The sequence below is a fragment of the Molothrus aeneus genome, chromosome 4 (genome assembly GCF_037042795.1).
Source record: "Molothrus aeneus isolate 106 chromosome 4, BPBGC_Maene_1.0, whole genome shotgun sequence".
Lineage (NCBI taxonomy): Eukaryota > Metazoa > Chordata > Aves > Passeriformes > Icteridae > Molothrus > Molothrus aeneus.
In genome coordinates, this window is record NC_089649.1 from 48,449,447 (window position 1) to 48,477,142 (window position 27,696).

The window sequence follows — 27,696 nt, forward strand, 5'->3', positions numbered from 1 at the left end:
CTTTCACAGCTTTCCAGTAAATAAAAAAGTAATCCACTGACCTTTCTCAAAGTCTGACTTTAATTGAACTGTTCATGACAATGAAATGTATTGAGGATTTTATTTATCCCCCTTCAGTAGCTGTTCCTGCTTTGTTTGAAGTAATTGTTTTTATATATTAAATGACTTCCACTGAGGCTATGAATCTGTTTTTCAGTAGTCACAGTTTGTGCCCTGCCTGGCCCTTTAATGGTAATCTCTGATTAGTCACACTGTTCCCAGCCTTTGGAGTTTGCTAAGATCTTTTAGAGAGAATAGAGATGGAGGAGGATTGAAGTTATCTGTAAATAATTAGGCAGGTGGGCACTTCATGCCAGCTGTGAAAAAAAAGTACTCAGAGATTTAATCAAATGCCAAATAGGAGCCAAAATGTGCCATTGTTCTTGGACCATGTGAGGTTAAATATGAATAAGCTGTGACTAACGCAGCCATAGATGGATTCCACTTTATTCTTCATGCCTATTTTGCCATTAGTTTAATTTGAAAGAGAGGGTAGTAAACCAATTTTTATGGTTGCACAGTGGCATTAAATGGTGAGTTTCATCAAAGACTAGTAGAAGTGATAGAAGTGTTTATTTTAAATTTTGTAAGAAAACAATGAAAGCAAGATAGTTGGCTAGAAAGATGTGTTGCAATAAAAGAATATTGCATTAATCTTGTTGCTGTTATGCTTACTTATGCAATCTCTGAAAAAAGATAGGGCTTTTATTCATCTTGTTTCAGAAATAAAGTACTCTCAGAAAAGACAGTATGGTGATTTTTCTACCTAATTTTTAATAACTTTTAGGGACCCAGATTTCCCACTCTTAAAAGGAAGTAGGAAATATTTTGGGGTAAAAATGTGATCACATGTAAGATGCATTTTGTGAAGATTATGTGCTGCCTCAAGATGTGTTATGTACCCTCAGAGAGGTCGTAGGGTAAATAGATACGCTGAAGAATTAGTTAGTAATGTCACCAAGGAAGATGGTAGAAGTGGAATAAATGTTCTTGGGTGAAATCAGAGCACTGCCTCTGGGTTCCTTCTGAAAGAGCAGGGTGAGCTGCTGCTGCCACCCACCATGAGGCTGCAAGTCCTTGTCTTTCAGGTGGGATGCATGGTAGGATTATGCCTGTAGTTGGCTGATTCCAGAGGGAGAGGTAGAAGGATGTGTCTGAGTGCAGAAGTGTGAGTTTATACAAGGAGGACAAGTCTCTTCAGGTGTGTTACAAGAGGCTAGCACTTGGATCTCATTTGACATTCAGCAAGATGCTTGGAAGCAATACATTACTAATTTTCTGACATTAAATTATTGTGTACTGGGTTATTTTTGAACAATTATAAATGTATTGTGGGAACTCAGCACGTCACTCCGGATGTCCAGAGTTACCGAGAGAACCCTTGGGGGGCTCGGAAATCCTGGAATGTTGCCAGGAGCGTCTGGTGGCTTGACTTCGATCCCTCTATGGATTTGACACCTCTTTGAGGACATGAGAGTCACTTGGGAGTGAATGGTGCAGGAATGATGCGTTTACAGGGTGAAATACAGATTTTAGAGTTTTGGTACAGGGGGGTTATGGAGACAAGATGGAGGGATCAGGGCGTGTCTTGTCCTTCTTCTTTCTTCTTCTTGTCATCCATTTTCTGTGGTGATGTTGGCACTTGGGGATTGGTCCATGGTGAAGGTGCACTTGCTAATATGGGAGAAAGGTATTGGGAAATAAAGGTAAATATGATGTACGTAGTTTTTAGTATAAAAAGACACAACCGCCCCGTGGGTGGTCAGAGTGCCCTTGGCTGCCTTGCAGATCAGACCTCTGCTGGGCAGAAAGAAAATTCTGTAGATAAGAAATAATAAACAATCTGAAGATCAAAAAACTGCAGAGTCCAGACTCGTCCTTGAAGCACGGGCTGCCCCAGAACCACCCTATGCGTGTCTGGGCAGAGACAGACACCCGACCAGACAATGTATCATGAAGAATTATTCTTGGTGGGGTTTTTTTGGTTTTTTGTTTTCTTTCTTTTTTTTTTTTTGTTTTTTTTTTTTTGTTTGTTTGGTTTGGGTTTGGTTTGGTTTGGTTTTGTTTTGTTTTTTTTTGTTTTGTTTTTGGTTTTGTTTTTTTCCCCCAAGGGTTTTCTAAACAGCTTCTCTAATACATGCTGGTTTAATCTGAGGTAGAATTATTTTTCTGCTTAGTAGCTGGCACAGTGCTGCTGTTTGGAGTTAGCAGGATACAAACCTGCACATTTAATACTGAAAGGCAAAAGAATACAAGCATCTGAGTCTGCTGAGGCCATTCCCTTGTTCTTTGTGTTCAAAATAATCTTCCTTTTTTAGTCTAATTTATTAGGGTTGCTGGTATTCTATGACAAGCTGTGTTTTCTTGCATGGGTGGATTTGACTATAATGACTTAGATAATTTTTTTTCTCAAACCAGTCATTGCTACTGTGAAGTGGCTGTTAAGAGTAGCACCTTCAAACTCAGATGGTCTTCACTTTTCGTACACTTCATCATGTCTGTTGATTCTGCTCGCTTCTTTTTTCATTTCTCCTATTTGTATTGTAAAGGCAGTACATAAATCTTTGTTCATTCTGTCCCATTAAAGCCCATTAAAACACTTCTCTGGTGCCCTGCCTTGGGGTCTCCTTTATACTACAGCAAGGCAAGTTTCATTTTCAGTTGTAACTACAAATGAGCACAGAAAGCTGAATTTTAAGCTTAAACAGTTCCAGGGTTTTCACAGGTATCTGGAATTCTGTTTGCAGAAAAAGAAATAAGTCAAGGACTTGTTTTGACCTTCAGAATCTTCCTCTGATGGCAGTGACTCTCAAGAAATATGCAACGTTTTAGAACAAAGTCACCTTAAAACTATATTTTTATAGTATTTTTGTTCTCTCTGTCTCTCCACTGTTTGCCTCATGCATTACTTGTTCATAACCTTTGGAAAACACTAAGTTACCACGTGGTAATTCATCTGCCATACATCATAGAGCAAGAGGAAACCTCCCTCTAGCATATCTGTTTCCTGAATTTGTACTTCTCCCATCTGGAGAGGTGGGAAAATTAAGAGAGATTAAGATAGTTCTTGAATATCTGCCTTGGTACTTCTCAAGGATGACGTGCCAAATTTCTCAAACTTTCCTAAGAGATGGGTGGTATCAGTTGCTGAAGCCAGTGAGGAATCTGTAACTTGTACAGTTGGCTGCTGTGATTGCTTAAAAGGAAAATGAACAAAAAAAATCCACTCCAATCAATGAAGCCTTTAGCTTTCATTTAAAAACAGAATTGATTGACTGCACTATGGGTTTTTATTGACCAAGTAAACAAGTGCTTACCCCTTTGGCTCAAGCAAGAGTGTGGACACCGTCTCTTCCTCACTTTCTCCTGTCCATTAAACCCATAACTGAGAGGTGAGCAACCAGCACCAAGTGTTTCAGCTTGGCCTCCAGCTCTTTCCCTTCAGGGGAGCTGCCCAGTTCTCATTGAAGCCCTCATGGGGCAGCCGTGCAGGAAAGATCACATCTGCTGTGGGGTAGGGAGACTGTTGCCATTAAGGTCGGAGTATGGTCTAGAGCTCTGACAACACGGAGAGCTGCTGCTTTACCCCTTTGTCTGAAGTGCAGAAACAACAGGCTGGATTCTTCAGAAAGAAGAATTCTTTTATGCATCTGTATTGATATCCCTCTCAAGTTTTACTGTGTCAAGAATTATTTCATAAAATGGGGTTACCTTTTATCTATTTATTTTGTTTTTCACCTTTCTTTTCTGGCCATAAGTCTACAGAGGAATTTGATTTTCTATTACAGAAGGACTTCCTTGAGGCTTTAACAAGTAAAGTGGAATTTCTTCAGGGAAATTTCCTTCTTGCTTATGATTATGTATACTTTTGTGTGTATGTTGGTAGGTGTACAAGGCAGATGGTAACAGATAGTTCTGCAAACTGGCATGTTTGATTTCCACATATTCATGAATTCTTCATAATCTGAAATTTCTTGAAAAATGTTAACTTGTGTGTTGAAAAGTTTTGGGGAAAACATTGAAAGCTTACTTTGTTTGGTTCTTAAAAGTATAGAATATCTGTCTTAACATAGTCTAACCCTGAAGTACTAAGGTTGCCATTAAATTTCTGTCCAGGGCCCCCAGAGGTGATTGCAGTGTGCGGGAACCTCCAAGTTACACTCCCATCACATATCTTCTTCCTGAAGTAATCAGTGTGTGTCAGGGGAGAGGAGGTAGCGACAGAAGGCTGTGTTCATCTTTTGTCTCTCATTCTGGGTTCACTGGCTGCTGTCTGCTATGCAAATGGTAATACAAACAAGAATAGAGGAAGTGGCTTCGGATTTCTATATGAGTCAAAAAACAGTTGGCTTGCAGATGTTGGTAAACGTAAACATAGATATGGTTGTTTCTCTGTTTTTAGGAATACACTATAGATATAATTTTTGCCCAGACTTGGTATGACAGTCGTCTAAAATTTAACAGCTCAATGAAGGTGCTTATGCTTAATAGCAATATGGTTGGAAAAATCTGGATTCCAGACACTTTCTTCCGGAACTCAAGGAAATCTGATGCTCACTGGATTACAACTCCAAACCGTTTGCTTCGAATCTGGAGTGATGGAAGAGTATTGTACACTCTAAGGTGGGTTTCTATTATTTGGGTAGAAAAATAATCAAAACATATTCCTGTTATGATCAGGAATATGAAAATAATGAATATGAATCAAATTCCTGCCATCTCTTTTGTTATGGACCATAGGAATTTGCAAGGAATTGGTTAAACAAGAAAATAAAGATCATTTGATCATGAAAAATATAAATTTGCAGTATTGAAATACAATGCAGAGATAATTGACTAAGGACAACTGAAGGTAATAGCAAATTTTGATCTCAATTCAAATTTTGAATTTGATCTCATTCAAATTTTGAATTTAGGTACAGGCAAGATTTAAAAAAGGATGCTATTATAGTATATAGCATCATGGTGGTCTGTCACTAATATATTGCAGATAAATTATTTTTGGTTGAAATACTTTAAAATCTAATTTCCACCAAATTATATTCTGTAAGTAAAATATTAAATGCTTCAAATAATGAAAATGATAAGAAGTTTGATTAAAGCTAAGGCCCCAGTCCTGCATGTACTTCTTAACATATTTACACTTGTAAGCTATTAAAATCAGCAGATCTATTCATCCAGAATAGGCATAAACAAACATGTTGGTGATAATTCTACTTGGCAAATGGGAGATGCTTGTGCTGCTTTTAAGCTTAAGGCTATCTGTACTGATTTTTGAGTCACTTTTCAAACAGTTCTTGAAAGGCTGTAGTCTACAGAAACTATTTTAGGGTCATCTCTGTCATATTTTCTAAATATGCTGAACAAATCCTGTAATAAGTCAGGGGCTGATCAAGAAGTAGTCTATGCAGAGGATGCCATAAATATGATTTTGTTCTTAACAGTTTGTTTATTTAGTTATCTATAAAACAAAAAGTGGCACTTTAAATTACTTTCTTCTCAATCATTTATACTCTGTTCATATGCAGTATATGTTGTATGAACGATGTATGAATTTCTCATGTATCAAATGTAAGAATTAGAATGCTTTACAAGGATTCTCTTCACTTAATTTTTTCGTAGTATGCATTATTTGAGAGCATACAGACATCTCTGAAGAGCACTTTTTAAATGGTTTATTATGCCAGTTGGTGTTTATAAAAGTCTCTAGAGAGCCCCTTCTGTTGACATGCTAATTTTTTTTCTTTTTCTAATTAGCAATTATAGAGTCATACTTGGACTTTACCCTTCCATTGTCCTTCATTTTCAATGAAAAAAAATTTTCTAAAGAGATTCAAAGTAATAGAAAGAAATAAATATAAGCAAAAAATCATGTGAGCCCTCGAAGAGCAATAGGTTAGAATTACTGTGTCAGAACATGAGAAATAAAGTACAATGAGCTGGTAACAGAACAGCAGAACAGGCTGTCACCCTGCACTGCAACACACAAACATCTGTATGGGTGAAGATATGGCCTGAATTTGACCTAAGGTAAAACAACATTTGAGAGGTTCATATCTGGCTTGTTGAAGGAACAACAATATGATCTGACAGTTCTCCAGGTTCGTGGGCTCCCCTGTATCACCACTCTTTCCTTGTTGGTAATTGAGGGGGCAGACGTGGTGAAAATATTAACCAGCCTTACCGAATGTCCTCTGAGGGTGTCCCATGGTCTGTCCGTTGCACCTTCTGTGATTCCAGATCTAGTTGTGGTGCTTTGAACACAAGGCTCATCTTGTTTTCTTTTTCTTTGAGTGTTTAACAATCCAAAAATCGAAAGTGGAAAGTAAAGGCAATAAATGCATAGACCATAGCTAAAAAATTTGAAAAAGATCTCCATAGCGATGCAAGTATTCTACTTGAAAGTGTGGGGAAGGGTCTTTCTTCCTTTCTCTCACAGGTTCCTTATAAACCTTTGGTCAGGTCATAGTGGCAGTTTGTGTAGAATAAATACTTTGTTCAGAGACTTATAAAACTATCTGGCAGCATGTCTCAGAGTCTTTTCCTATCTCTTGTCTAATATGTAAGCATTGCACACAGTCAAGTATGTGAGCATTATGGCAATTTTTAAAGTTGATTTTAGAAGACATTCTGCCTTTCTATACAGTGTTGCCAACAAAGGAGGAGGTATTTTAAATGCAAAGAAGTCAGTTTGAAGTCTAGCCCCTTGCTTTGGCTTACTAGTGAAAGGTAGCAGAACTGGGTTTTGCACTTATTCCTTGGAAGTCATGTGGAAATTCGTGATAGCATTTTCAAAAGCAGAAAGTGATTTAGTTCAGACAGTTATGAGTCCTAAACCAGTTCTAAAATGTTTATAAGTTGTAAATTATTTGAATGCCTTAGACATTAAATAGGTAGAAACATAGTTTGCTTTTCCTGTCCAAATGCTTTTTTCACCAGAACTGCTTCCATGAGTATAGAGCAAGTCCAGTGTGCCCCACAATTTTTCTCTTATGTAGAGCCACCAGATACAATGATGACAAATGCAATGTGACTTGATAAATGTGTTCTGCAAAAGCTTCCTTTTTGTGCTATCATAAGCTCCTCTCTTTCCCCTGTCTTCAGACTCTAATTTTTATCCCTTATTTCTTGAAGAGCTGAGAGGTGCCCCAAAATCAATTGAAATTTTGGAAATGGCTTGAAATACCAATTGAAACAACACAGATCCTCAAGTTGCATGCAATAATAATTCCTGTTTTGTTCTTTGGTACTAATGCTGGATGTTGTTTTCCTGATACACAGGAGGCTATTCATAATATCCATTAATTGGCAAAATTTATTTCTGTGCATGTTGTTTACTATGTAGTATGAAGTGTCAGAATTCTTGAATATAACCTGTTTTCTTCTTCCCCATCTTTTTCTAATTAGGTTGACAATTAATGCTGAATGTTATCTTCAGCTTCATAATTTTCCTATGGATGAACACTCTTGTCCTCTGGAGTTTTCAAGCTGTACGTGGTAAAACACTTTTGTCCTCTTTACATTCAGCTTTATATTTACTTAAATTTTGGCCTCAGGAGAGAAAATGTTTCCTTTTTAAAGCCTTGAGGCAAAAGAAAGAACTGACCATTCATGTTTTGACTGGATTTATTGTATTACTTAATACACTAATGAATTACTTGAATAACATGTATTTTTTGCAACTTTAAAAATAGTCTTTTTGCTTAGGAGTCTAATACAGTGCCTATTACAGTTAATGGAAATGCATTCTTCTGGAAAGACTTTGTTTTCTTATGCCTGCAACTTTGAATTAGTTTCATATGGTGTACTTAAAAGGAAGAATAAGATATGTCTTCAACTTGCTTCTATAAATGCTGAATCAGTAGAAGTCCTTTTCCTTTCAGTGGAACTTAGTTTATATGAGCAAACCCGCTACCTTCAGGCTCTATTTTTGATGCAAACTATGTTAAAAAAAATCCTAGGGAATTGTGCTATTGTAATCATACAATCATTAATGTTGGCAAAAAATTCCAGTATCATCAAGTCCAACCTATGACTGAACACCAACGTCTCAACTAAACCATAGTGCCATGTCCAGTCATTTCCTGAGTGCCTCCAGGGATGGTGACTCCACCATCTCCCTGGGCAGCCCCTTCCAATGCTTCACAACCTTTCAGTGAAGAAATTCTTCCTGATATCCAGCCTGAACCTCCCCTGATGCAGACATGAGGCCATGTCTTCTCACCCTGTTACTGGCTGCATGGGAGAACAGGCCAACTCCTGTATTGCTACAGCCTCCTTCCAGGAGGTCTACCCTAAACAATCAAATTAGGTACTAAGAAGTGTACTTTTAAGCTCTTTCTGATCATTTAATGATAATGTAATGACATTTGTGATTTAATAGTGATGATTCTGAGCCAGTTTTTATTACTGGAGTTTGAGAATACCATGTAGATATTTTCTAAACATTTGTATTTACACAGTTTTTGATTGATTGTACATTTACCTAGACTTAAAATTGAGACCAATTATTTTGTGGTTAAATTTTAAGTGTATCAAAAGGACTATAGATGGTCTCAAATCCACTTAATGTACAGCTCTGGTTTAATTTATAAGTAACTTCAGAGATCAGAAAATGTGCTTTCTATGTACATTCTATGGCTTAGTGTTTGATTTTTTTTGTTTCATTCTAGATGGATATCCCAGGAATGAAATTGAATACAAATGGAAGAAAACCTCTGTTGAAGTGGCAGATCCAAAATACTGGAGATTGTATCAGTTTGCATTTGTAGGGCTACGAAATACCACTGAAATTTCTCATACCTTGTCTGGTAAGGCAAAGTGTTGAGTATTATTTTGTGCAATATCTGTTTAGATCAAGACTAACATATAATGATACAATCGAAAACCATATGATATGTCATATAATTTTTTTTTTTTAATTTTTAGGTGATTATATTATTATGACAATATTCTTTGATCTCAGCAGACGTATGGGATATTTTACTATTCAGACATACATTCCTTGTATACTCACAGTTGTTCTTTCATGGGTGTCATTTTGGATCAATAAGGATGCAGTTCCTGCAAGGACTTCTCTGGGTAAGAATGTCTTTTTTCAGCCTTGAAGGATCTGGTACTCCTAAAGAAAAGAAATGCGCAGCAGGGAGTAAATTAACCACAATTTATGCCCCTTCAGACTGTGACCATTGGTCATTCTCTCTTTTGAACTGCAACAGTTGGAGTAGGAGAATCCTGCTGTAGTTGTGTGGCAGAGGTAAAGGAAGCAAAGCTGAGCATGGAAATCCCGATCCAAGTTTGTCGGTCTGCTGTTGTTCACATAAATACTTTTTTTTCTTCTTTATGGCTTTTTATCATCTCCAGGGACTGCCATGTGGCAATTATTAGTCTGACAATTAGCATTATGGAACAAATCAAGTCGTTACTACATGACCAAAAATGGTGTAAATCTGGTTTAGTTTTTTTGTTGCTTTTTTTGTGTTGTTGGCATTGGGTTTTTTTGGTTGGTTTTTGTTTGCTTGTTTCAGGGGGTTGTTTGTTTGGTTTTTTTTTTTTGTTTTTTTTTTTTTTTTTTTTTTACTAGAATTATTCAATTATTCTTTTAGGATAGGACAGAAAATTTGCAACCAAAGTTGCACTTCAAGAAGTTAGGCCTATAATTCCCAAAACATCCTGCTTTTACTACAGACAGTTCTGAAGTGTATTGCAAGTTCTAATACAAAGACAATTCTGTGTTAGTGTCATTTTGGCTGATCTGTTTAGCACAGCATCAGTCTGCTAAGTTTGACTGTTTGGGATTCCTGTGCTGCCTTGGAGAAAAGTTGCAGTCCCCACGTAAAGCCTGATAAATGGGTACACAGAGTGCACAGGACAAAGCTTTGAGCTTAGCAGGGACAGATGCTTGTAGCAGAACTAGTGACAGCAGTCTGACCTATTTTGGGGTCAAGAGCTGAGAGTTGTATCTTAGGAAGTTAGAGGTGTGAGTTAATTTTCCTGATCAGCTGTATTGCTGTGAACACACCATTCTCACCCCACAAGATAATTTGCTACCAGAAGCATGAGCCCGCACTTTAACTCCCTGCCTTTCCCACTGGAACTGGACCATCACCAAGCCTGCCAGATTAATGAGTCAAGAGAGAAAGTAAGCAAGAGCAAGCATGGCTCAGTAGCCTAATAAAAAGGTGAGGGAAGAAAATCTCAGTCTTGGACTCTAACTTTATGTTGTTTGAAAATGTTGCAAAATTTAGTGAAGTGAGTCTAAAGTCTTGAATAAATAAGTGAAAATTACTTTTGATAGGTTTAGACCTTGATGCAGAAATTTCATCTGATTTCTTTGACTCATTGAACATCATTGTGGATTCTGATTAGTTTCAATACAATAGTTATAACAGGAAGAAAGTGTTCTATTGGTATCCTTCTAGTTCTGTATCCAGTTTTTTGTTTTTACAAAGTACTTTTATATGCCATGAAACTAGAACTCTGTCTTTGATGTCACAGCTGAAGATTTCAAGATCTCAGTTCAACAGTACTAGCCTTCATCTACTCAAGATGGAATGTAAACTTTTGTAATATCTTATTTACAGCTCCCTGCAGGTGACTCTGAACTCCTTTCTTGTAAACATGCAAAAGCCATCACTTGACAGCTTGTAGGATGACTTTTCTTACATGCAAATGTTCTGGAGAATGAGAAAGAGAATACCTATCAAATAGACACAATTCTATGGAAAGAGAAATTAATACAAGAAAGCCAAACCTCAGCCAGGTTTATTATGGCAGGTAGCTGTTTTGCTGTTGAAGGTTTGCTCCCTGTGACAGCCCCCTATGCCTTTCACATAGCAGACAAGGCTGGAAAAATTTGGGTTTTTTTGTTCTCTCTGAACGGATGTCAGTACAGGGAATGGTGGGTGCCATTTCCCACCTGGAAGGTGTGCTGGGGTCTGGTACCCTGAAAAGGCTGGGCCTTTTTATCTCATACCTGTTGGAAGATCCTGGAACATTGTGGTTTCCCTGAGCAAAAGATTTGGGGTGATTACAGATATTTAAATATTTAGTTACACAGAGGAAATGCCAAATCTGTTTTCAAAAGTATCTGGTGGGAGTGAAGCACTTTTGAAGAACACTGGTTATCAGTTTGCCCGTTTAGGCATGTAATTTCATTGGGAAATCTCTTGGAAAAACACTACTGCCTTCCTGCTGCAGGAACAGTCCATAGCGACTAGTGATTCCATGCTTTGATTTGTGAGCCATAGACAGTTTTAGCCTGGTGTAATGCCTTTTTTTTGTTTATTTGTTTTATTTTGGTTGTTTTTGTTTAAGTTTTAAATAATCTTGTGCATGTAAATAAAAAATTATTTGTGTGTTCAAGTATTGCTCTTCAAAGGAAAGGTCACACTTAATTTTGGACTACTATGTAAATGGATTTGCATCTCCCTGAAGCATCAAATATAAGAAGAAAGTGTTAAAACCTTGTAAATGCTAAACTAATGAAGAGTGGTACAGTTGAGCATAAATTTTGAACACATAGTTATTAAGGCCAATTTGTTCTTATAATTAGCTTGTATGTAAGTGAATCAGGGCAAACATTTTTTATTACTTAGGACACAGTGTTGAAAGCATAGCTGGTAACTTAGACAATGAGACCAGAAAGCTGTGAATGTCATCAAATTTGATCTTCTATGTCTTCTTCAGAAGCAGACAATTGGAAACATTATTAATTTTTCATTTGTTTACCATAAGCTTGAAATCATTGGTAAATAATACACCTTTTATTTCTGAATGCATTCTTTTTAAAATTTTAATAGTTCGAGCTAAGGGACTTTCTTGTGCTTATAAAGTTTGTGTGCTTATTTGTACCCATTTTTCATTTATGTGTACATTTCATGTCAGACTTATAAAATTTCACAAACTTAATCTCACTGTTTGTTCAGTGTGAGCTGAAAATAGGATGGATTTAAAGGGAAGGTGAAATGTGCTGCTTTCTCTATGATCCCAGAGAGGATGCTGCATCCATAGGGAAGGATACTTGCCATAGCACCAATGTACATGAATGTAATCAGTGGTGAACCCACTGACCCCTCCTGTGGGTCAGTCCTTATATGACTCATTAATTAAATAAGAACTAATATGATTACTTTTTTTTTTGTGACAATATTATTTGATTACCTATACATTTCCCATTTTCTGTCTTTTTTTTCTTTCTTTACAGGGATCACAACAGTGCTGACCATGACAACGCTGAGTACAATTGCTAGGAAGTCACTCCCAAAGGTTTCCTATGTGACAGCAATGGACCTTTTTGTTTCAGTTTGCTTTATTTTTGTGTTTGCTGCCTTGATGGAATATGGCACCTTACATTACTTTACCAGCAACAGAAAAGGGGTCAAAGGAAAAGAAAAGAAGGCAAAATCAAAGCCATCAGTAAGTTTAGGCAAATAAGAAAAAAAAATACAGAGTGGTTTTTATTGTAGCATTCATTTTGAATGACTGCTTCTTAAGTAGAAAAGCTAATGTTGAAAGATAATTAACACTAATATTTATTTTTTCCTTTTTTTGTAGTTAGGGGCTTGTACTAATTTTATGTAAATACAACTAGTGAGCAAAGAGTTTAGATGATTTCACATATGTGAATGAGGACACATGAGCCTAAGGTGGAGAGTGGTTTGATTATAATATTCCACGTCCTTGGTGCTTCTAGAACTGCCCATGAAGTGTGTGCCCACGGAGATGGTTCTGTAGGGGCACAGGGCTTCTGAAAACAGCACCTGGCAGAACACAGCTAAAACTGTAGCAGTAAAGATAATGTGCATGGACTGAAGGTATGAGGATTTCTTTGGATCTGCATCACCTAACTTAAGTCTTACAAAGCTTTGCAAAGGAAAAAATGCTTGTTATCGGCCAGTATTCTGAATCCCACGACAGAAATTCTATCTTAACTCTTTTCTAAATTGGCTTCCATGTTTCTTTCTGGTTAAATTAACCTTCTGCTTTTACAACTTGATATTTTTATGGTAAACCTCTACACATCTCAGGATCAAGTATTATTCCATTTTAAGAGTCTTTCTGCTTGTGTAGTAAGAATATTGTAATTTCCAAAGAATTTATTGTTGGAAGTCAGTACAAATACTTAAAGGTAGTCTTTAAAGCAAGAAAACATTGAAGAGAATAAGAGAAAGGAAAATGTTATAAAGCCCCTTTCCAAATCATCTCATTAAAAGATGCAGGAGCATACCTGAACCATAACACCAGTTGTCTTTTCTGGATGAAGGCTGAATACCAGCTCTTTATGAGGTGAAACAGAAATTGATAAGAAATTACAGAAGCAATTGCGGGTATGGAAGTGCAGAAATCCTGTTATGAACCATATCCACTCTGCAGCTCATGTCAGCAAGGACTGGTGCACCCATTCTGAGCAGCACTGCTGTGGGCCTCTCTTCTGTGGGGACACTGAGGCTGTTGGGGCTTGATTCCAGGGAAATGAGAACCCTTAGGCTTCATTTGGTGAGCTGTTCCAAGGGGATCAGCTGTGTGTTTAGGACAAGGCCAGTGGTGAAGTGTTAATACTTCCCTGTGCTGCCTTGGTCAGACATCACTGTTGATCCTCAGGGAATCCTTCACAGTCAGGAAAACTGGAAAATGGAAACCTCAAACCTGCTTCCTGTTAGTGGTAGAAACACATGTGGGACCAACAGGAGGAGAGGAACACAGGCTTTGGCAAAGGCACACTTGAGTTTTGAGGTTAAAAGGTAAGAGAGCATGTGGGGGCATCCCAGTGTCAGCACAGCAGATTCAATTTCACGTTGCTGCTGCAGGGAGGTCTCAACAACGCTCGGTGAGCAGGGAGCTGAGTAGGTCTGAGTAGGCATGCACAACACAGAGAAGGCAAAGATATCAGGATGTACTGCTGTATTCAAACCAGGCAGATATTAAAGATCAGCTGCTGACAAATCGAAAGACACTGAAGCAGTTTGCAAGTATGCTCTATTGAATGAAATAATGCCACTTTGCAGAATCTGTTCACACGTCACCCATGTGTGCAATAATCTGCCAAATGCCTTGAGATTTTCAGTGCATATGAAAATTTTAATGCAAAATAATGATGAGATAGAAACTATGAAACTTACTGGATAAATAGCTGGAATTTGCACTAATAATAAAATTAGCAATATAATACTAAAATACTGTTCAGTTGTGTTTTACTGGGTTCTTAAACAATGCTTTTTTATTTCTAAGTTGAAAAAAGAAATCTTTTTGCACAGAGTTTTTTAAACATGTTATGGCTATAAGACCATACAAAATAAAGAGATTACACAAAGGGAGAATTAAATTTAATATACTTAGAGGCAAGGATTCTAATTTGGTAAAAGCTTTTCTAGTGATGTTTTATAAAAAGATGTGACTTTTCTTTCTCCAAATAAGTAAAGAAGGCATCTAATTAGTTAATAAGTCATACCATTACAAATCCTTTTCTTTTTTATTCTTTTTTTTTTCCTTTTCCCCCCTTTATTTTTGTCAAGGACTTCTATTAATTCTTTTTGTCTTGTAGTTATGGATATGCAACTCAAAAAAACCGTTTAATTTTAAAGACAGTTTAATTCCTTCTGAAAACTCACAAGTTATTTTTTCCTTGGGAAACTTGCATAGATCTTTTATTTCTACTGCAAAATGCAATAAATGGTTACTATTCCAGGAACTGATGCCAATAAGCCACAATAAATGATCTTGTGGAAAAAATGGCAAGATTTTGCAAATGATTACAGCAGTATTATCTTACAAAATATGTGCTGGCATCATTCAAGAAAGGTAGTATGAATTGGCTTATGCAAATCCACGTTAGTAAGGATAATGAGTTTGGGCAGGAAAGATTAAACTTAATTAGTTATGGATCTTATTCTGATCATCATTTCACCTGAAATGAATGTATCACATGTGCCATGTTCTCCACAGACAATGGCTTTCTTTTGTACTTGTATTAGTGTTATTGCAGAATAATTGGGGTTTGATCCTATCAGACTGTGTTATAAATGATCTCACAATACATGCTGTTTTATCTACAATTTCAGTAGGCATATCCATAAAAAGTCAGCAGGTACTTCTATATCTACATGTTGTGAGTGTTCTGTTGTTTTGGTTTTGGGTTTTTTTTCAGTTTCTTCCAATTTATATAAAGGCATTTTCTTGTTAGGTGGTGGTCTTTTTTCCTCTTTTCCCTCTCATTGCGTCTTAGACACATTTTATGTATTTCCTGTAGGTAGTTAAGCCTACAGGATGACTGTGTCTGCCTCTCTCAAGCCACCTCTTCAAATTTGTAATTCAGTGGCCACCTCCAGTCTGTGCTGGTGAGATGAACAGTGGAGAGCAGTACTGTAATTTTTTCCTTCTCCCATCATGTTTCTGTGTTGAGGATTCCTCTTTTACCCCACTAGTAGAAATAACTCATGCCATAAATCTTACATGGGCAAAACCAACAGTGAGCAGAGCAGAGTAGGTGTGAATCAGAAATAGGCATCTTTCCCTGTTTATCTTCAGCAGAATAAAGACTTTTTCTTAATTTAAAAAAATCCCTGAACCTATTTTTCATGTTTTGTAAAAATAACTCCTCTTTGCAATGCCTCAAATTAGGATAGAGGCATGTAACTCCTGTTTCTTAGTATTGTCAGTATTTTATCATAACTGAAAAGAATAATGAGGTCCTTCAGGATGATAATTAGCTCCCTAGGTCATCATGTATAATCAGTTTTGAAACAGCAGTCTGTGTGAAACTTTCTCTGGTAGAGACACTTATTAAATAAAGCTATTTGAAAACATGGTGGATACTGCACTGCATTAACACCATCCCTTGGGATATTGGGTAAAATGCCCCTGAAGCAAAAGAATGTCACCTTAACAATGTATAAGAAGTCTGTGTACTGGCCAAAGTAATTCCCAGGAAATGGGACAGCAGGACTTTAAAGCATAACAAGAAGCTAAATGATGGCTTCCCACTTTCCATATTTTTTCATGTGTTTTCATTGTCTATCATGTATAATTGGTTAATAATATCCAGTTAGATTTTCCCACTGCTTCCTTTCCTGCTGTTTTATGTCCTTACATAACAAAATATGAAGAATGTGGAAAAGAGAGAACACAATATAAGAGTAGTGTTAATGTAACCCTTCTCTTTGGTCAGAAGATTTTAGAAGAGATGCCAAATGTGGGGTGGGGTAAGTTGAAAGAATATTATGGAATAGTTTAAAACAGCTGTGAGATTTAGAAATAGAAGATATTTTGAAACAATCAGGAAAAGAAGGATGATGCATAGAAAACTGTGAAGAAACAAAGAAATAAAAGGGGAAAAAGTGGGTTGTGTTAGTGTAAGTAAAAGGTGGATAGGCAAAAGTCACAAGTAAGGGAATAGCAAACACTATATGTACTAGACAATAAGCCACCCAGATTTTTTCTATGAGAATTATAACATTTTACACTGAGTTTTTATCAGATACCAGAAGGTTGTTATGACCTTACAGAAGTAAATTAAGAATTAAGAACTAAATGCACTGGTGATTTGAGTGGCATTCTCCTAAGGAGTCATGTCTTGGAATCTAAAGGGGGGCTGTATTGTTCAGGGATTTAACATCTGAGGGTTAGAGGGCATGCATAGCCTGGCCTTACATGTCTCAGCCTGTTAAACTTCCCCAGCAATGCTGTGTTAAACCCCTTAGCTTTTTTTTTTTTTTTTTTGTGAAAATGTAGCTTCCGGAAACACATCTAGTCTCCTAAGGACTCCAAAAGATGGGAGGACCATCATTCCTTTGTTAGTGGTGATTATCGCCTGCTTGTGGGCTTGGTTGTGACCCAGTTGTCAAGAAGTGACTGACTTCAAAATGTTTGTCTGTGTTGTGTAGATGAGATCAGCTAACCTTGTCTGTGTGACTAATTATCTACTATTCCCAAATCCCAGCACAACCCAATTTTCACTGTGGCAGGTGAAAGTAGTTCATGGTCTTTTGCCTGCATGCGCTAATTACATATATCAGTTCATAATTTTCTAAGCTCCCCAAACTGTTTTCTTTAATATGAGAATTTCTGTATTTTTTAGTGAAGGTGACTTTATTGCCGGGGAAATCCTATGGAATTATTTAATGTGAGGATAAAAGCACACAAAATTGTATTTCCCTTTTTTTTTTTTTTCCTTAAGAAACCATCTGCAATTGCTGTTCGACCTGGATCAACACTAATTCCAATGAATAGCATTAATCATCTCCCTGAACGTGATGATGATTATGGATATGAGTGCCTAGAAGGAAAAGACTGTGCCAGTTTCTTCTGTTGTTTTGAAGACTGCCGCACAGGATCTTGGCGAGAAGGAAGAATACACATCCGGATAGCAAAAATTGACTCCTATTCTCGAATCTTCTTTCCAACTGCCTTTGCATTGTTCAACCTTGTTTACTGGATTGGATATCTTTATCTGTAAATTTCAGAGGTTTGACAAACTCAGAAAAAAATATTAATTGAATAGTCATTAATACTTTTAACTGAGCAAAGATTAGAGCTGGTCCAAAATGACTCAAATTGCTTGTATGCTTTAAAAATTTGAAACAATGAGAGGAAATATGATGATGTAGTCTCCCTCTTGTGATCAACTGTAGAACTGATACTGCTATTTTGAAGAGAACATTTTAAAATAAATATCCCTAAGATTTATCTTTTTTCCACCTCTAAGAAAATGCAGAATCACAGGCTATGCTATTTAACTGAACCAACCTACATAAGCTCTCAATTTTAATCCTAGATGACAATGCAGAAGGATTTTGTAGCATCTCTTACACCTTTGCAAAGAAAGCCTTAATTAAATGGAATTAGTTACTCTCATCCATTTCATCCATAAGGTGATGACTTTGTTAATCCCTAATTTTAAAAAGTTGAAATGTAACATTTCTCTTTTCAATCAGCCATTTGTTTGCTCCAGTATGTTAAAAAGTATGATTAGATGATAATTAATCAATTCAAATTTATACAGAATGCTGATATAAGAGCAGCAAGGAATGGATTTATCAAAACACCCAAGGATAATTCTGAGCTTGTCTTATCCTGACCATGGATAGAGACTTTTGGCTTTCAACCTTAGATTACATTTATATCTGTACTCCATTTCCTGTTACTTCATTGTCTTGAGTTCCCCCAAGTTGTCCAAGAGGTCTACAATTTTCAGAAGTTCTTATCCAGCTGCCATTGCCTGCTCATTTCATGGAAAGCAGACTGGTGTTGGCCCAGATTCTGGCCATCAAGCATAATGATCTTCACATACTCAGTGTTGGAGAAAAAGTCATAACTCTACAATTGGAAGAATTTGTATCAGCAGAATTTGGAAGCGCTGTAGTCATTGTACTCAAAGTTACTGTGTTAAATCCCCAGTCCTAAGAGTGCAGTGTGTGATCTGGTCCCCTCTTCACTCAGTGCGGTTTTGTAGATCTGGTTTGTTACTGCACATACTGCTCACTGAGCCAAAGACAAGTGGTATTAATGTATTGAATGTGTGGTGTGGATTGCTGGGTAATTACCTTCTTGATATTTGTTAGTTTCTAATGGAAAAGATGTGTTATGGAGGGGGGTTAAAATAATCCTTATGCATTGCTGAACCTTCTCCAAGATGGGATACATCCCCCCAGAATCATAGGACCAGCTGCCCATCCTTTCAGTGGTAGAGCTTGGGTAGAAGTCCTTCAGTAGTAGTCTTTCTGGACTGACCTCTTGGTGTTGACCATTGCTGTCTGGCAGCATTTGGTATCTAATTTCTCTTTCTAAATCCATTGTCTTCACTATGGAAAAGTGCAGTCTTTCCTCCTTTCTTAAAGACAAATTGGTCTCAAGTGAGTTTGCAAAAATCACTGTAAAATTAAGATATGCATTAAGTAAAAGTCAGCATTACACAGAAGACCTTACAGATCTTTAAAGAGGATTAATGGGATTAGTATTTGGCTGTAGGTAAGGATGTTCAGTGCTAAAGACATGATTAATAGCTAAGAATAGAAAATGTTACGTTAAGGGCTCCCCCTCTTCCCCCCAATATTTCTGTTGAATATGCTCCCTCCTCTGAATTTCTCAGAAGGGATTACTGTATTTATAGTCTAATTGGTACCAGGCATAGTAAGATATGATATACAATACACATATCAGAGGAAATGTTATTCCAGTGTTCAGCCCCAGAATTTAATAGAGAGTGCGAGATTATGTGCAGTTTTTGTGGAAGGAGGTGTGACAAAAGCTCCAACTTTAATGAAAACTTTATTTCAGTATTTAGCTGATGAAATATAGGAGTGGTTGAGAGAATCTGAAAGCCCTGATGATGAGGTTGGCTGGCATTATTTGTGGTATGACCTTTCTAAGGTCATTTGAGCTCATACCCGCTCTCCTGACTGTTGGACTGAGTGTAGAAGTGCGGTATCATTAATGGCACTGATCTGCTCTAATTTATTGAGCAGGTTTTTTAGAGTCTAATTTTCATAAAATGTTCAGTCCAAAAGAAACATGCCAGTTTTTATTCCATAATGTAGGTTGATGCTTTTTGACAGCATGCTGAACACTTTCCTCTGTAGGAGGGGTGAAGGTGCCTTCAGCAGTACGTTGATGTGTGCTTGAAAAGCAGTCAGCTTGCTGTACAATTCAAGGCCCAGATTCAGTGAGTTCCTGAGGTTCATTAATTCACCTTTAAACAAAGGAAACTTAAAAGAACTTGGCACTTCACTAGAGGAAATAAAAATTTCACAGCCTGCTCTCCTCTGGCTCATCTAGTTAGCTTTTTCTATTCATGTGGTTGTCAGTTGCCAATCAGCCTCCAGTGACTGAATTGGAGAACTGAAAACATTCAGAATTGGCAAGGGATGCATAAGTCTTTCATCTCTAATTTCTATGGAACAATGTAGTGGAGTATTAAACCTATTGAGTGTTATGGCTGTTTGGCTTATGGCTACACTTGCTTCTGTCTGTTGACAAACTATTCTGTGTACTTCATTTGTTTCTGATGAAATAATTTTAGTTTCTCATGGTACTGTGAGTGCAAATAGGAATGAGAATGCAGTGAACTGTTACATGGCATGTAATAAATGTGTTATTTTAGTCCTATGCATTTTCTTTCTAATCTGCATGTAAACACTTGATTCCAAGAAATCTAAGTGATTCTTTAAAAAAATAGTACTTTAAAAAAAATAGCAAGAAACAGACAGTATAATTAATTGGGGTTAGGTACTGCAATCATTTTTCAAACTTACCTGGATAAAAAAGTTTGTTTACTCTTAGCTGGGATCATATTTTTTGGGAGTCATATTATTCTGACCATTACTGCATAAGCACACACTTAAACATATTCCTAATTAGTACTGTTATTAGACCAGAATTCAGAAAAGGGAGTTCTTATGTACTGTCATAAAGAGTGATGCTATCATGAATTGATGCCATTAACACATGCTTAATTTGCACTAATTTCAATAATGAGTGTTCAGTAGCTCAAATAATTGAACATTAAGGATGTGAACCAGAGCCTTTTCAGTAAGAGACTTTCTCATTGAAAGAGAGGGACATAAAAGGAGAAATTGCTGTAAAGGCAGAGAGGGGAAAAAGTCTGGGAAAACTGTTTTATACTGCGCCTATCTTTGGCATATCTTGAAATGTATTTTTCAAAAAAGAGACTTTTCCTTGACATTTCTGTATTAGTGTTTACCAGTTTCCTGTTTTAGTAGTGAGTACAGTTCAGTGTGTTGTTTTTTGGTAAGGTTCTGTCTATGATTGTACCTCACTGAACTTTAGTGCATGTCTTCTGTGTCTGAATAAATCTGTTTTATGTAGTGGCAGTGCAACCAAAGCATGAACTCTGGGTAACGTATTTTGTATTCACATGTTGATGTGCTTCAAAGACTTTAACCTTATCCAGTTTTCTGGCATTCAGAGATATAGGATTGTGTTAGACTTTGAAGGAGAACCACCTCCAACAGTATTTTTAAAACTTTCTGTTCTTTATTTGGTATGGTAGTAAAACATTTGTTTAAAATTGATATATGAATTGTGCTTTGTAATTTGTGAACACCTTACAATCAAAAGAGAACAGGAGGAGTCTGGATTTGAGTATCTATCTGCCTAAAGTAAGATATGTTTCATTTAATTGTATCAGTCATAATTTCTGTCTACTGTTTCCAAATAGCTGAGAACTAGTGCAAATACATTTTTCTCTTACTATAATTATTTTTGTAGAATTCATTGTAGTTTCTCTCAGTTATAACTTAAATATGATCTTTCATGTTTATGAAATAATACTGTATTTTTAGTCATTATAATAGATATAGAAGATAGAAACTACAATTCAACAGCTGAAAAATCCAAAGCCAGGAATCAGAATTACTGTGCTTTTGTTCCTAAAAAAGCTCAGTGGATGCCCACATGCCTCATGAATGTGCTGGAGGGGGAACCTGACTCACAGGGAGTGGTAGAATACTCTCCAGACTGTAGAAAAGGCTTTTGCATTGGTTCATGCCATGAATTTGCTACAAAAGTGGTTCAAATGGAGGAAAGAAATAGATCTGTCCTCCTTTTTTCAGTGATCTCTTATTTCTGCCTTATTTCAGTTACCAACAGCAGTTCAAATGCTCTGTTTGCTGCCAGATGAAAGAAAATCAGAAAAATTATCTTTATTTTACTCTTAGTTGGTTAATATTTCACACAGATGGGTGGGATCATCTGACTGAACGCACAAGATTATGACCAAGTTTTTCTCCAAGACAGGTGGTGGGAGTTTGCAGCTGGAGGCTGAAGGATGGCTTGTTGTGATGGGCATTTTTCATTCAGTTGCAAATCTGCACTGAAAGCTGGTGGGAGGAAAGGAAACAATGGTATGAGGGAAAGATTGATGATGGCAGTGATCCCAGAATCAAGTTACATGGATCTGAGTGACTTACATTTAGTTCATAGGTTTCTCACTGGTATTTGTGATAAATCCCTTGATTTCTCTGCAACATAATTAAATATTTCTAATGTTTTAAATAAAAAGGAAAATATTGTGTATTTCCTATACATTAACTGCTGACTGAACAGGCAATAGAAAGTTATCTTGAGTTAACATGGTGGTGAATTGTTGAACCGAAAACAGAGATCAGGTTAAATGAGAAAAAGCTTTTTTTATTCTCCATTTATTATTGGAGATAAAACCATTTTTAAAATTACTGAGCATTAATCAGTTCATTAAGCACTGGGAAGGGCCTAGTACCCAGTCTAAACTGCTGTTAGTCCCCTCAAGGGCTAAAATATTTGGGAATAGAAACCTGACTCAGACTGCACTCAGTTATCATCCCCTATTTCCATCAGAAAGTGAGAAAGATGAATTGTGATTATGCCAGACATGAACTAGGATAGCTGAGGTGCTCCAGGGAGGTTGGTTTCTGGTTAAAAGGAAGGGTCATTTCTGCCCAAGACTGTAATTTGAAACATTCTTCCGTCAGAATATGCATCTGTGGTGTGCCTTCCATGATGATGAAAAAGCATCCCTGCATTTAATGTTTATCTTTGCACAAGAGCAGTTTCACTGAATTGGCTGTCCTGCTATGAGGCACTGAGATATTCCCTGTGTGGTATAGAAAAGTTCTGGTGGCACTCCTGGGCAAAATGTTTAAATCTTGTCACGGGGATCAGTCACAGTTGCCTTTTGGATGTTATGATGCCTGTGAAAAGGCAGTAAATGAACTTTTGATTTTACTTACTAGTAAAACTCACTGAGAAAGCCAGAGAGGTAATGAAGGCTTTAGCAGAGATCTCAGATCACCCTTGGAGAGAGGAGATTGGCTAAAACTGAAGCCCTTTTTACCATAGATGGGTCCAGTTCACTAGTAATATGTTGATTCTGAAAAACTGTGAAAGCCTCGTGGTATTTTAAGGGGAAAAAAATCTGTAAAATTCTTATTCCCCTTCTCAGTGAGTAATCTTTCTCTGCCTGCATATTGTGCTTATGGGACATCAACCTCACTTTAGCTGTGTGAGGAGAGCCATGGGGGATGTAAGACAGAAGACCTGCAAACTGTTCTACCTTGTGCTTTCTCAGTTCCTTTTCTTAGTCAAGAAAAGAGGTTCAAAAGGGTAGGTGTATGGCATGTGCAAATGACAATTTTTCTACTGACAACAGGGCGTGGGTCCCACTGACAGGATCAAGAAGGATGAGACTGCTCACAGTAATAAGGCTTCTCTTTTATAATTTTTTGTAGTAGCTACTTTTCCATACATCACTGCAGGCCTACCTGAGATTCAAAATATTTTTCGGGTTGGAAGTAATTCTTTTGTGTATTTCTGGCTTCATACAATGTCTTTATCATCAGGGTTTGAGCATTGCTGAATTCAAAAGGAAAGATTTCCTTTTGAAGTTTCCTTGTCCAGGCATTGCAGATAGGAAATGTCTTCCTGGCAAACACTGGAAAAGTGATTTTCAGTTGATCCTGCTAAGGAGACAGACTGGCTCTCAGGGGTGGCATTAGGATTCCTATTTCATTTAGACATGAGAATGTTGAAGGCTGTTAAAAGCAATGACCAGTGCTGCCTCCACAGAGGATGTATTACTTTTGCCAATTTGATATTTAAAAACAAAATCCAAAACTGTTACCATGGGTGGGAAATGAGGATGACTCATCACTTTACTACAGATATCTATTTCCCTTTGAATTGTTTTTCTTCCTTAGGAAGATGGTTTGTAGGAGTCTTTTGGCTTGTGAAATATTCAGAAAAAAGGTGATGGTCTCTTTAAAGTCATGTTAGTCCATCTGCCCAACGATAGCCTAAGATCAGTAGAATTGAAAGAACTTGCCCTATAGTTCAGATGTTCCAAGAAGGATAAATATAGAAATTTGCGTATTCATAGGCCCAGTATTAATATATAATCTATGTTTACACTTCAGTCACTGAAAAATCTCTTAATGGTTTGTGCATCTTCACAGTACCTTTTGTATTTCCCACTGTTGGCCACTACAAACACTTGGACTCTGTCTGAACATGAAGAGTTGTGTTATGATACCTTTGATTACAGCTTAAATTGCTATAGAATATACTTAAGAATCTGGTAACCTCATAGTTATTCCTATATTTAAAAAGTTGAATATTTTTACTTAATTTGCTTAAGCATAGTACTGCTATAATTTATATTTCCCTACATTAAAATTTTATAACCAATTGCAATTTATGGTCTGAAAACTAAATTTACAGAAATATCTTTGAAAAATAACACTTGTTGATTTATGATATGTCTCAGTATTTGTTATATTGAGGTTCCAGTATTCAAATGCACCCTTAATCCAAATCTCTCTCTGGCATCTATAGTTCACATAGTATTTCAGTTACTCTGACTTCGCTCCTTACTAGTACATCCTTGTTTTTTATTCAATGTTTAAAAAAATGCTGATATTTTTAACTACCTAGGTGAATATTTATACTATGCATTTAATTTAATAGAGTTTTGGCACCAATGGACAATGTTGCAAAATTATGCATCACTGTTCCTTTTAAAGTTATTTATTAATGCCCTTGTGGATAACTTACTGTAAGAAATATGGAATAGAAGATAAATGTTGTAATTCTCTGTGCTACTTCTAAGGTTTATATATAAAGTACATGATACTGAAGCAAATTTATTCTTACATTTCAGTTTTCTTTCAAAAAGCATCCTCAGTTGGGGTATTATTATTATTAATGTCATTATTATTATTATGCTGATATTTACAGTTCTGCTTAGTTCTTTGGTACTTTTCCAATAGTCTTGGAATGTATTCATCCATTATTAAATTCAATTACCTGGAAACATCAAGGTATCCTCACAGTCTTTCTACATGATTAAGCCATGACTTCTTCAGCCTCTCTTAAAATGCCATAATCTTTTGTGTGTAATACCAAAACTAAAGCATTTTCAGGTATTAAACTGAGTTTTACTTGCTTCTGAATTTTGAAAAAATCTGTCTGCTGGGTTATAATGAAACACTGATAACATCATTTTTATATTTGACAACATTATTACATGATCATGACTGAACCAGAAGACTTCAGAGTTGATAAAAAGATGATGCTCTTGGCTAAGCCCCATGTACAGCTACAATGGGCATTATAGAAATTATAATGGCAGCGGCAACAACAAATCTATATATATATATATATATGTAAATTGGAAAGCAAGGTATGAGAACTTATACATCAGTTTCTGACTGTCATTTTAACAAGATTACTTCTGCCAATAAAATTTATATTCTAAATGTGACCAAAAAAGTCATTAAAAACCCACTTAAGATTTGTACATTTGGAAAGTAGGAGTGGTTCAGAGCTTAAAATACCTATAGGGTTTTGTGGATTAATTTTTAATTTTACTCCTTTTTACTGAAGAAGAAAGGGAGAAGAGATAGGCAATGATATCACTAAAGGTAAATATGAAAGTACTATCTATGTGAATTGTATATTTTCATACATATCTGTAGGTAGGAGCAAATTTCCTCATTTTCAGTTGCACTTGCAGAGTAGGTGGATTCTGCTCTCTATTTTCAGAACTCTCTGGTATCATGGTAAAAGATCAAGCCAGAGTTTTGCAATTTAGTATACTCTTAATTTTGGATGCCTTATTTTCTGATGTGCAGTTTAAGTAATGAAAGAAAATAAATCTGCTTTTCAGAAATTTAGCCCTTTTTAAAAATTATCCCTTGAGCATTCAGCTTCAAGTACTTCAAAAAAAGTAACTAGTCATCATTGAGTGTTTTACATAAATTAGATTGCTATAGAATAGTGCTGAAAGTTCAATTATGGTTCAAGGCTAGAATTTTGTAGCCTTTAGGGGAATTTTCTTTTTTTTTTTATATAATTTTCTTGACATGTAGGAAGATATGAAAACAAGGAGACAGATTTCATCCTATGGTTGCTTGCTTTTCCTTTGTTTTCAGCAGCATAGCTCATGCAGGATGGTATATCAGCTGCTAAAAGCTGATGTTATGGAAGTGCAAATGAGACTTTGAGACTGGTAACAAGAACATCAGTAACAGGCTCAGAAGGGAGGTGCTTGTGGCCCTCATTATCAGAAGGGGCTTGGAGGCGCAAGGCTTTGGAAACAGAAATTCTGAAGTAAGGTTATGAGAAAAAGTTGGATTATAAGGACCTCTAGAGAAAAAATCTCAGAAACTTTTTGCCAGAAGACTAACAATGGTTTGAAGGATAGGTTTTATAGTTCATAGCTCTCCTGTGAATGTTAACATCTATTGAATTTTCATATAAATGTTGCACTAGTCCTTGTGCATTGAAAGGAAATGTGTTTGCACCCTGGTGCATGGTTCATACAGATGTTACTGCGATGTAATCTGTAATCTTCTAAATGTAAAACTCTGAAAGCCATAGTCTTAAAAAATAAATTTGTACCCCACCATTGAATAACGTGTTCTGTGCAAAATGAATAAATTAGATGTTTGTGCTCTGATGTCTCTTAAATTGATAAGAATCAAGAGAGTTTCAACACTGAATTTTGTAAAGCAGTTGTAATGCATTGTTTATACTGTATCTGCTGTGAAGTTGATTAGTTACACTGTGAAAAAATAAATAGTGCCTGGCTACTTACTTTCTTATGCTATTTATTTTCTATATGCCGTGCATTCTTTTCTCTTCAAGACGATGATGACAATGGTCATTCTGGTGAAAATAATTTTACGCCCTGCTCTGATATACAGCAATCCTTTATTTGCTTTAAATTTTTCCTTCTCCTCCCTCCTTTCCCGTCCTCTTTCCTTCCTTTGATAATAATGTAGGAACAACAGCAGTCATGCCACAGAAATAAAGCTCTGGAACTAAAATTCCACTTTTATCAGTCGTTTTGTATGGGACCAGTTTTATAGCTAATAAGTATGTCCTGCTTGTAACTGCCAAGAAGAGTGGTCATTCTTTCCCATACAGCTCTTTCACTTTGGCCAGAACTGGTGCTTGGCTAATACCACTCTCTTTCCCATTCCAGAATCCCTCATGGCCATGATACATGTCTCCCTCTTCCTTGTTCTTTCATTTTAGGAAAAGTTGCAATGCTCTGTTAGATATGCTTCAGATCAAGGAGCAGGGCTCATGCTGAAGCAAATATCCAGGGGAAAATGACTCCTTATTATTTTCCTCAAATACATTCTGTTCTCTGGCCTGACTGTCCCACCAGCCTGTGAGTGTCATCTTCCTCATGTATGCAGTCCCAGGAAATATTTTTAATATATTCTAAACTGAATGTGAAAAGGTGATCAAAGACATAAAAACCCTGGGAAACAAGTCAAAGATGTTTAAAGTCTCTGGTAGTTCTGGAAAATGCCACAGATATCTGCAGTCTCTTACATATCCTTTTCAGATTAAATTTAAGGATCCCTACATTTCCTTTAGCATTTAATGTTCTTTTTTCCCTGGTAACTACCTCCAGTATCATGACTTGACAGCTTACTTAAATTATTAATATCTTTTTCTTTAAGAATGTTGACGTCTTGTCCATTGTACATACAGTGCTATTTCATAACAACAAACCTTGGAGTTCAAAATGTTTTGGATGGACTTTTTAGGCCAAAAGAATCAAACCTCTAGCTTCCACAGTACTGTTGATGAATGAAGGAATTAGGCAAAGCCTTTATGTAAAGGCTTCAAATAAAAATCTGTCATCTGTATTTT

At 36.5% G+C, this 27,696-nt stretch overlaps 1 protein-coding gene across 2 annotated transcripts in view; it reads left to right on the forward strand.

The window, feature by feature from the left end:
- Window positions 1-26,622, forward strand: part of GABRG1 (gamma-aminobutyric acid type A receptor subunit gamma1) — a 60,187-nt gene extending 33,565 nt beyond the window's left edge. Inside the window, exons 1-7 of one of the 2 annotated variants that reach the window (XM_066548465.1) lie at window positions 4,285-4,326; window positions 4,442-4,662; window positions 7,447-7,529; window positions 8,712-8,849; window positions 8,968-9,120; window positions 12,245-12,456; window positions 17,213-26,622. In XM_066548465.1, the coding sequence (XP_066404562.1) occupies window positions 4,318-4,326; window positions 4,442-4,662; window positions 7,447-7,529; window positions 8,712-8,849; window positions 8,968-9,120; window positions 12,245-12,456; window positions 17,213-17,491 (1,095 nt within the window). In that variant the 5' untranslated portion in view covers window positions 4,285-4,317 and the 3' untranslated portion in view covers window positions 17,492-26,622. Of the gene's footprint in view, window positions 1-4,284; window positions 4,327-4,441; window positions 4,663-7,446; window positions 7,530-8,711; window positions 8,850-8,967; window positions 9,121-12,244; window positions 12,457-17,212 lie in introns of those variants that run through there. The other variant, XM_066548464.1, reaches the window with a different exon arrangement.
- The last annotated feature ends 1,074 nt before the right edge of the window (window positions 26,623-27,696 follow it).